The following is an 11632-nucleotide window of genomic DNA, read 5'->3' on the forward strand; positions in this document are numbered from 1 at the left end:
ATTATAATCTTCCCAGAGGGTATAAAGTAGTATCTCATTGTGGTTTTGACTTGCATTTTCCTGATGACTAATGTTGTTAAACATCTTTTCATATGCTTATTGGTTATTTGTATATCTTCTCTGAAGAAATGCCTATTGGAATCCTTTGCCCATTTTTAAGTTGGTTCTTTTATTACGAAGTTGTAAGAGATCTAAATATATTCTGGTAACTAGACTCTGATAAGATATATGATTTGCAAATATTTTCTCCCATTCTGTGTGTTGTCTTTTCACTTTCATGATAGTATTCTTTGATGCACACACGTTTTAAATTTTGATGCAATCCAATTTATCTATTTTTTCTTTCGTTACACAGACTTTGGTGTCACAGCTAAGAAACCACTGCCTAATCCAATGTCACAAATATTTACCCCTGTTTTCTTATAAGACTTTTACCGTTTTTTTGTTTGTTTGTTTGTTTGTTTTTTGAGACGGAGTCTTGCTGTGTCAGACTGGAGTGCAGTGGCGTGATCTCAGCTCACTGCAAGCTCCGCCTCCTGGGTTCACGCCATTCTCCTGCCTCAGCCTCCTGAGTAGCTGGGACTACAGGCACCCACCACCATGCCTGGCTAATTTTTTGTATTTTTATTAGAGACGGTGTTTCACCATGTTAGCCAGAATGGTCTTGATCTCCTGACCTCGTGATCTGCCCGCCTCGGCCTCCCAAAGTGCTAGGAGTACAGGCATGAGCCACTGCACCCGGCGAGGACTTCTACAGTTTTAGCTCTTATATTCAGATCTCTGATTTTGATTTAGTTTTTGTGTCTGGTGTGAGGTAGGAGTATAACTTCATTCTTTTGTATGTTCATAGTCAGTTTTCCCAACATTTGTTAAAAAGACTATTCTTTCTCCAATGAATTGTTTTGATACCTCTGTCAAAATCAATTAACGATATATGTAAGGATTCTGATGGGGCTTAAGATGAGTCTGTAGATAGACTTGTAGAGTACTGCTATCTTAACAATATTAAGTATCAACCCATAACACACATTATCTTACCACTTATTTAGTCTTCCTTAATTATTTCAATGATGTTTTATACTTTGCATGGACGTGTCCTACATTTCTTCTGTTAAATTTATCCTGAGTATTTTACACTTTTTAGTGTTTTGTAAGTAGAATTGTTTAATGCTGATATATAAAAATATAACTGATTTTTGTTTTGTAATCTTGTATCCTGCTATCTTCCTGAATTAATTTATTAGCTCTAATAATTTTTACAGATTTCTTAGGATTGTTTCTATATAAGATCATGTCATCTGAACAGTAACTCATTTTTAAAAAGTAAAACACAAAGTGTGTGGCTTGAGTACAACCTGATACAACTGATCCCAAGAAAAATATTTTCAGTATTTTGAAAGACAAATATATTCACACATTGTACCAACATTTCAAAACTCCTTAAATTATCCTTCCTGGCCTTACCAGTGGAATCTTACAAGTGTTTTTAGTGATAGTAAAGTAAAAAGCCATTATTCGCTAGGCACTGTTTTTAAGGGCATATCTAAAATACCAAATTTTTTTATTCAGATAGTTTTCTGAAAGCCCATCCAAGACCTGGAACTTGACTGAGTAAGACCCCACTACGTGCTATCCCGTGCCAACCAGCATCTGCAGTGACACAGAAAGTCATTCACTTAATTATACCCCAACTTTTTCTAAAGGGGATTTAAGTAAGTCTTTTAAAATTGCAAATATGCAAAAAGGTTCATGAAACGACGTTAGGGCCATGAAAGAGGGGAGACACTAATGTGTTCATTATGAGAAGCAGGCAGTAAAGAAAATGCAGTATCTTCAAGGAAGAAACTAAATTCAAATGCCAGCTCTACCACCCACCAGCAATGCACACCTGGGCAGATCACTTATCTCCATTTCACAGAGGAAGCTGATAAAGCTCAGGATGGGTAAAGCTAGCCTCAGGAGGAAGGGTGTCATGAGACAGTGTATGCACCTCAAAGAGTCCGTGCCCCACTGAGACTGTCAGCATCACCTCTCCCTTTATCGCACAAAAAGGAACACAGCCGTTCTCATTGATTATCAGAATTAGCTCTAAGCCTATGGGCAACAAAGGCAGGAAAATAAGTGTTAGAAATGTTTATTAAAAAGGAATATTATTAAAAAGGAAGAAGCTTACCAGTTCTTTTGGTAAGGCATTTGTTTCCTTAAAAATAATTTATTGTCTCCCTAATAGCTCCTTATATCAGAGATATTAAGCAATATTAATAGACAATAATTATTTTTTCTTGGAAGGCTTTACAGCAACAGAAGCTGTTTTTTAAATAGTTGCTTCTTTTAAACAACTTTTTCTAGAAATTGAGTACAACTGCATCAGGCCAAAAAAGTGACAATACAGGAACAGGCTAAAGTGATCCCAGCATAAATCTTCCAGAATCTGAACTTGACTGCCTATGATGTGATGTTGGAAACAAGTGGAATAAAGGAGGCAATACTCTTAACCTTGTCACGTGTATTTGTTTAGTATGTGAGAACAATGCCAGGGTAGATACAGACACAAACAGAGTTAGAAAACCAAGGTCCCTGTAGTATCAGAGTACAAGGTGATCCAAGTACATGTACCAGTTATATACATACAATTAAGCAATGAACAACTACACTTCTGTGTAAAGACAAAGGACTAAAGTACTTATTGTGTGGGAGGTATGACGGGGTCAGGGAACCTGCAAGTCTGGGATCTATTTCGCCTGTCAATCATTGGGGAAGGCATGATGAAAGATGTAACATTTCAATCATTAAATGAAACACCCCAGCCAGTTTGGAAACAGACAAGGCAGGTAAAAAATTTTAACATTCACCTGAACTGGAATAAGCAGGAAGCAAAATGAATGAATGAATACAAATTACTGTAAAATAAAAATTAACAAAGTGTATGAAAATCATACAAATGCACAAAAATAAATGATGCAGTACAAAAATAATCAGCGAGCCTACCCTATTCATGTCTTTGAACTGCACCATAGGAAGTGCTCCTTAAAATTTTTGCTTTGCAAACATTTATTCCTTGACTTAATCCACCACCATTATAACTGCCATCCCTTACAGGTTCTCCAAAAATTAGGTAAATAATTATACCTCTTTTTATTACCCTTTCTTAAATGTATGTATAGCTCATATTTATGTCAGTGTTTAATATTAGAAGTGTTTTGGGTTTTTGCTTGGAAGTTTGATGATGTTTTTCTGATCAGAAATAGTCCCCTGTAACTTAACTCTTGTTTATATCAATTAGCCTGTGGTAAACTCGGCTTCATAATACTTTGTTTCACTTGATGTCACAGTGTTCAAGAACCTATGGATGATGTTACATGAGGACTCACTGTGAATAATTGGGAATATTTAAGAATGAAATAAAAATATGTATTCTTTCCACTCATATGTATAACTTTTTTCAAACAGCTACCAGGTTATTAGGACATAAACACTTATTAAGATGTTTGGACCTACTTAATGAACTGTTAGATATTTCCAGGAGTATTAAAAGAAAGTTACTGAGCCCACAAGGGCCCCAGGAACCAACTGTCCTGCAGCAATGGCAGGGTGGAGTAGTGAAAAAACACAGGACCGGGACCTGGAGAGCCGTAGTCCAGTTCCAGCTCTGCCATCAACTCCTAAAAACTTCTTCAAATTAACTGACCATAGGCAAACCAAACACGTGATGGGGGAGATGTGTCCAGGTGCCCCCAGGTTCAAGACACTACAAGTCTGCTCACTCTATCTATATAAAGACTTTTGCCCTCCCCTCTTAGTCTGAGTACCCCTGACCATCCTGAGGGGGCCCAAGTCCTTGAGACATCCATAGCTTTCCCAGTTAATGCCAACTACTGTGCTAGGTGCCAAGAGGAGAAATGAAGTCCTATCTTCACTGATGCTTGAAAGGCCAATGCTAACGTAGTTTACCCATCTGACCACATAAGCAGAGGTAATTTATGCAAAGATTCCACATCAGACTCCACAAAGATAACACACCAAGCATTCCAATGGTCATTCCATGTCCTTTCAAATTTTGTGGAATATTAAACAGGTATGTTTCCACACAAAACAATTCTATCTCCGAGAAGTTGTACTGGTTACTAAATATTGGTTAACTAAATGTGTTAAATGCTCTAAAGAAACTATTTGGAAATTCTTTGAGAAACAAATGAAGCCTTCCCACGAGGAAAGCTTGCAAGTTTCAAATAATAATTTGCTTAAAATGTAGTACACTTATGCATATATGAGATTTCCTGAACAATTCACTGTTTCAAGTGCCTTTTCTACAAGGTCTTGGACACCAGGTGTGCCCAATCTTCTCCAAGGAAGAATTTGTTCTTTGATTGTTTCTTTCTGGTATGTGAGAACAGGCCATTACTTGAGTATGCATGAGGAAGAAATCATAGTTTCTTGCTCTGGTAATAAAATTACTAACAACCAAGAATAGAAAACTCTCTCTCTTTTTCATTTAATTTCACAAACTGACCTAATAAGAATCAGTTAATTTCAAGATCAAAGTGGCATTTTATTCAGTAAACAATCAGTATCCACAATGCTATAATGGTAACAGAAGCTGATTAAGTCTACAAACAAAACAAAAACGTCTTGAACTTTGACAAAAACAGGTACGGATATTAACAGAAAATATATAATAATGAACATTGTAAAAAACATATTCTAAAATTATACTTTCCATTAAAATAGTTCAGTAGAGGGGGAGAGGGACACTCTGGTTTAATAACATATTTCATATCAAAGCATTAAGACTTTTTTAAAAAGACATAAAATGGGAAAAAAGCAGAGAGGTAGGAATCGGAGGCTAGAAAGAAGAACCATCTAGGCAGCTGTAGACTAAGAATGAACTGAAAGGAAGGTAACAAGGGAATTAAGCTCCCGATATCCTGAGGAGCAAGAGGAGGACAGCATCAGTTTGGGTGTTTAAACAGCTACTGTATTTAAGAATTTTGTGTGGTGGGGGGGCAAAAAGGGGGTTGGGGTGTCGCTCTGTCACCCAGGCTGGAATTTAGTGGCACAATCACAGCTCACTGCAGCCTCAACCTTCTGGGCTCAAGTGATCCTTCCTCCTCAACCTTCCAAGTAGCTGGGACTACAGGCTTATGCCACCAGGCCCAGCTGATTTTTTGTTTGTTTGTTTTTGTAGAGATGGGTTATCTCTACAAAAGATAGCCCAGGCTGGTCTTGAACTCCTGAGCTCAAGGAATCCTCCCACTTCAGCCTCCCGAAAGGCTGGGATTATAGGTGTGAGCCACCATGCCCGGCACAAAAGTTGTTACATTATAAATATCTGACACTTGATACAGCAAAAGTGAATTGCACATGCATGAAATTCACAATAGAATACCACTGTTTTCTCTGCAACTGATACCTTAAACCTAGAGTGTATTGAGGGTTTCCTGTCTTCTTCTCCTCCTGAGAGTTTAAGGGCACAATTTTTAATTAGCAAGTCTAATGGCATAAAGACAAAACATCAGGGTGCATTTCAGAAAAACACCAACTTGCTGGCTGAACAGGTGTCAGCTAGTTGTCATTTGCCTGAAGAGGATGGGAAGGAGAGGGAAAAGCTGTCTGCAAATCTTCTTATAAACCTCCGGAAAGAGAACTTTTGCAAAACAGACATATCAGATAGACTGTGCTCAACTGCTTACTGTGGTTCTCAAAGAGCAAGTTTCTGTTTTGTCTTAGAACTTACACAGGACAGCTACAAACAAGGAAAATCATTTATGATGGTAGAGAACACTGGTCTACCAGGTTAGGGCAGACAAGTCAGACCTTTATTTTTAAGTGGTTAAGCATGAGCTACTGCATCAACCTGATTTAACCCACTGTATGCCCTGGAAAAGTGAAAAAGGTCTGCAAAGACAATTCAACTAGTTCATCTGTGGGAAGGTATAACAGAACATTTATTCACCAGCATACACTGTCTTCAATGGATTCTATTTCTTGCCATGACTAAGTTCTCCACAACCTCTAAGCCGGCAACGTGGAATATGCCCATATCGTTCCTTTCCTCTCCCAATTCTACTCCCACTCTCCAAATACACCATTCTCATTCCCTATTCTTGGATCCACAGTTCACAAATACTGTCAGACGTAGCTGTTCTTTAGGAGCACATACTTTACGTTTTTAATGGAGTTGTTTGTTGGCTCTCCAGCATGGTTTAAAATTACTGAGTGGTTGTTTCTACCAGTATTTACTGACCACCTACATGACACATAGTACGTGGCTTAAATTAACTACTTTGCCATACATCAGTTTCACTTCCAAACAATTTAGGATTTTTACTAGTAACAAGTAGCAGCACCCTTTTTAACCAATAAAATTTAGGGACAATTAGATGCAAAAACATAGGAGGCTGGCTATAATCTTTCTTGAAGGTCATATTAAAGAATGAGTAAATGGCTTTCTGAGTCGACAAATAGGAGCTTTAAAAGGAAAGGAGGCTAGAGCTGATGATATAAACCCCCTTTCACCCCGATCTACCCAAACTTCACAAAAAAACTTACTTGCCAATATTTTCAGGTAGAGACTGCAGTGAGATGTCATTTACAGAAAGACATGTTAAATTCTGTAACTCAGGAAAGCTTTCTGGCAACCTAAAACAAAACAAACAAACAAACAAAAATGCTATAAATTAAAAAAGAAAAGTTCATGTATAGTGTATACCAAGCATAAATAATAATGATTTATTCTATGTGCTAATTGAAATAACCTCCTAAAAATGACATTATATATGGCATGTTTGCCTTGTCTTCCTATAAATAAGACACTTGTAAGGAAAAAACAAAGACTTCATATACATAGTAGATGTACAGGGGCATGATAAATACTTACTGTTACGGTGATCTAGAAATAAAGTAGAAAGACACGCAAGCTCTAAGAACAAAGGCAAAAAAAAATGTTGGGACTACTGAATACTTTATGAAAGAAAATGATGAATTATTGCTGCAGCTAAAAGTGCCTAAGAGTAAAAATACTTTATTGATTAGCGGAAACTAAAGAGAAAATTTCATCAGTCCTTGAGATTATAATAAAACACAGGAGAGCTACTGCATAATTTTTCTTCCTGTAGTTTATAATACCTAGGGGAAAGCTACGGAGTACTTATTGATCCGCTGACAGACAATTGCTACTTCCCTTTTTTTTTTTTTTTTTTTTTGAGACAGAGTCTCACTCTGTTGCCCAGGCTGGAGTGCAGTGGCAAGATCTCAACTCACTACAACCCCTGCTTCCCGGGTTCAAGCTAGTCTCCTGCCTTGGCTTCCTGAGTAGCTGGGATTTTTGGATTTTTAAGCAGAGACGAGGGTTTCACCATGTTGATCAGGCTGGTGGTCTCAAACTCCTGACCTAGTGATTCACCCCCCTCAGCCTCCCAAACTGCTGGGATTACAGGCGTGAACCACCGTGACAATTGCTACTTTCTTAACATTTTTCTTTTAGTTCTTTTTTTTTTTTTTTTTTTTGAGACGGAGTCTCGCTCTGTCACCCAGGCTGGAGTGCTGTGGCCGGATCTCAGCTCACTGCAAGCTCCGCCTCCCGGGTTCCCGCCATTCTCCTGCCTCAGCCTCCCGAGTAGCCGGGACTACAGGCGCCCGCCACCTCGCCCGGCTAGGTTTTTTTTGTATTTTTTAGTAGAGACGGGGTTTCTTTTTTTTTTTTTTTTTTTTGAGACGGAGTCTCACGCTGTTGCCCAGGCTGGTGTGCAGTGGCGCGATCTCGGCTCACTGCAAGCTCCGCCTCCCGGGTTCCCGCCATTCTCCTGCCTCAGCCTCCTGAGTAGCTGGGACTACAGGCGCCCGCCACCGCGCCCGGCTAATTTTTTGTATTTTTAGTAGAGACGGGGTTTCACTGTGGTCTCGATCTCCTGACCTTGTGATCCGCCCGCCTCGGCCTCCCAAAGTGCTGGGATTACAGGCTTGAGCCACCGCGCCCGGCCAAGAGACGGGGTTTCACCGTGTTAGCCAGGATGGTCTCGATCTCCTGACCTCGTGATCCGCCCGTCTCGGCCTCCCAAAGTGCTGGGATTACAGGCTTGAGCCACCGTGCCCGGCCTAAGTTGCCAACCACTTGAAATAATTTTATGTTTTACTATGTTCTACACAAAGGGATATTTTATATGTTCCTTAAACTCTACAGAATAACAAGGCTTCAAAATAAAATCATCATTTAAAATTTACAAAGAAAGTTTAGTTTCAATATTTCTATGGTTACCATATTGAGGGAGGGAAGGGAAAACCTAACTAAAGGCAAAGGATCTCATTGCATTTAAAATGCTGAAGGTTATTAAACATAAATCTGCTAACAAAGACAACAGAACATATAAGTATCACTTTTTCTCAGTGAGGGAGAGATTTCTGGCTTTAGTGATGGTCTCTAGATTAGAATCTTTCATTTTTATCTTTCTAGGTTCCTTTAAAAAAAGGCCTATGTAACATTATGTTTGATATTTAATATAGGTTAATTCCAAACTTCAAAACCAAATCCAGACCCGCAAGATCAGGGTATTAACTGGAATGTTTATAATCACTGGAATTTGTTCTGAGGCACAATTAACAGAGGTAAGATTTTTACTCATAATTCAAAAGATGCAAATTATCTGTTCTGCCTGAGTTTTTACCAGAACGTATATATCATTTTATAATTTAAAAACTAGCTAAGATGTTCTTAAACACAAGAAAAATATAGTTTTAAATAGCTGATTTAAATAGGTGCTTTTTTACTGGCTATTAACACAAGAGCTAAACTAGTACAGAGGTGATAAGGAAGTACAGACCCAAGGTTAGGAGAAATGAACTGCAGTCCGAGCTTCCCACTCATTAGCTGTATGATCTTGAAAGGTAATTTAACCTACATGTGCCTCAGTTTCTTGAGACATAAAATAAGTAAGCCAAACTAAATCATTTTTAAGGTCCCTTCAACTCACAGATATCATCTTAAATCTTAAAAAAACAGCACACCTGCCAAATTAAAATGGCTTCACCTTAAGAAACCTGCCAAATAGAAAGCCAGAATTAAAACAAACAAACAAAACAGTAAAGCCTCACACAATCTAGGTGTGCTCCAGTTGAGAGAGAACTGAAATAATAGTAAAGTCAAATGTCAGCAGACATTAGAAAAGGAAAATCAAAAAAAAATAGAAAAAAGGAAGAAGCAACTGAATGGTTAAAAAAAACTCAACAGCAACATAATGAGTATTTCCCAGCTTGCCAAACCCTGTAAGCTGCCTTCAGCTTAGTCCAGTTCAACAAACATTTATTGAGCACTTACTCCATTCCAAGAATACAAGTAATTTCCTCAGGTTGGTCAAGGAGTCTTAGTCAGAGAAATAACTTAAGGGTAAACTTCAAGTGTTATGAAAAAAGTACACAGAGAGCATTACGGGAGCCCAGAGGAGGGGCCTGTGGGTAGTAACTGGGAAAGCCTTCCCGAAAACGTGTATGATGCTCAAACTGCATCTTAAGGAAGGTGAAAGGGTCGGTACTGTCAAGAAGACAGAGGCATGAAATGAACTAACTAGAAGCACTTTATATTACAGCAGAGACTGACGTCCAGCACAGGCAACTGAGGTCAATGAAGATGGAGAGACAGACCAGGGTCAGATGGAGGGGCAAGAAGAGGCTCACATAGCACAGGGAGGAGCTCTGACTTTATCTTACAGAGATGGGAGCTATAGAAAGGTTTTAAGAGACAGCTGAATGGAAGACGGTGGAGAAAGAGGATAAGGTTGGAAGGACAGTGATAAGTAAGAAAGCTATTGGAGTATAGCTTACTAGATTACTATTCTTCAGTAATAAATGTTACGTGTAACTTAATCACTACAATTCAAAGGAGGACAATCAGAAAAAGTTTTAAAAAGAAAACACATTTCTTTATTGGCAATAACAAGGTATTGGAAACATAAAACTAAATAGTGCATTCTCCAGCACTCCATACCCAAGAAGTCCCAAACAATTTTGAAGTGGGTGAGATGACTCAGAAATTTTAGTTTAATCTTAATTTTCCTAGATCAAAAGAGAAAAGACAGAAAAGAAGGGATGGGAAGAGTGCATTTCTTCTGAGGTTCCTTTCAGATTCTTGAGAAATCTTATAAATGGACCCACCTGGCCCAAAGAGACATCTAAAACAGACACCCAAGGGCTATCTCTGCATTGCCACGCGGGCACAATTCAGTTATCCTACTAACAAGATGCCTGGAAGCCAGTGGTCAGTGGACTCATGACTAAGCCAGGAGCCATAAGGAACAGCTCACAGCAATGCCACTCAACCACGCCTGGGTAACAGACTGTGTCATACGAGGAAGGGTAAAGCTGGAATAAGTAGTAAAACTGACACAGTAGCTTTATTTGAAGGAAAACAAAAACAAAAACAAAGAAATCCCCACAGCTATTGTTAAAGAAATAATGATGTTCATAGGAGGTTTTTGTTTTTCTTGTTGTTGATGTTCATTCGTTTTTAATGGAGAGTTAGAGGAAAGTTAAGACAGTAAAAGATAGTATGGCCAGGTGAGGTGGCTCGGGCCTGTAATCCCAGCACTTTGGAAGGCTGAGGTGGGTGGATCAGGAGGTCAGGAGATTGAGATCATCCTGGCCAATATGGTGAAACCCTATCTCTACTAAAAATACAAAAATTAGCCGGGCGTGGTGGTGCACGCCTGTAGTCCCAGCTACTCAGGAGGCCGAGGCAGGAGAATCACTTGAACCCAGGAGGCGGAGGTTGCAGTGAGCTGAGATGGTGCCACACAACTCCGGCCTGGGTGACTAAGCGAGACTCCATCTCAAAAAAAAAAAAAAAAAAAAGATAGTAAACACTTTTCATTACTGGAGTACAAAAAAATAACTGTAATATGATTTTCTCCTTGGATAACTCTGGTGTAAGCTCTCTGGGAGTTTAGAAACCTGCCTTACCCCACAAGACAGGACAGATCAATGGGGGTTTATAAACTACTACAACTCTTCACATTGCTTCAGAAATGCACTCCTCATCCTGTTTTGTACACTTCGCTGTGCTGCACCTTATCCCTACAACATCCTTTGAGGTTTCTATCAATAGAATAGTGTGCCTTTCATTGTACAGGGCTATTTATAAAGAAGTATCTGTGAAAGTCAACCATCCGTGATAAAGATAGTGAGCCATCTAGGTACCTCCAAGATGGTTAACCTGACTGTGTTCTTTGCTTGGCTCTCAAAAAAGATATCCTTACTACTATAGATAGAAAAGTAAGCAGAAAGCTTACCTAGTCAGTGGGTTTCCGCTGAAGTCAGCTACCTGCAGTGCTTTACAGAATGAAATGCTTTCTGGAATTTCAGGAATCTCTGTAGGAGTAGAGAAAATGTCTATAATTTGCCACCATTATTAACAGTTTTTATCATTCTCAAGATAGATCACACTCACAAGAGAACAGCTGGAAATGCTACCTCCATTCAAACATGACCTAGATTTATAAAGTATTTTAATACATTTATATTTGTTTTCCTAATATAAGATATATTCTCAACAGAAGCACATTAAAGAAAAATATTAAAAACATCAAATCTCTAACAAAATTATAGCTATAGGAGGAATAAGTTCTAGTGTTCTATGGCAGGGATC

At 38.7% G+C, this 11632-nt stretch overlaps 1 protein-coding gene across 2 annotated transcripts in view; it reads right to left on the minus strand.

Annotated features, from left to right (window-relative positions):
- Window positions 1-11632, minus strand: part of LRRC1 (leucine rich repeat containing 1) — a 130045-nt gene that overhangs the window by 35733 nt on the left and 82680 nt on the right. For both annotated transcript variants that reach the window (NM_001266506.1, XM_077998670.1), the window contains 2 exon segments: window positions 6550-6639; window positions 11277-11355. In NM_001266506.1, the coding sequence (NP_001253435.1) occupies window positions 6550-6639; window positions 11277-11355 (169 nt within the window).

This window comes from Macaca mulatta, chromosome 4 (assembly GCF_049350105.2).
Source record: "Macaca mulatta isolate MMU2019108-1 chromosome 4, T2T-MMU8v2.0, whole genome shotgun sequence".
Classification (NCBI taxonomy): domain Eukaryota; kingdom Metazoa; phylum Chordata; class Mammalia; order Primates; family Cercopithecidae; genus Macaca; species Macaca mulatta.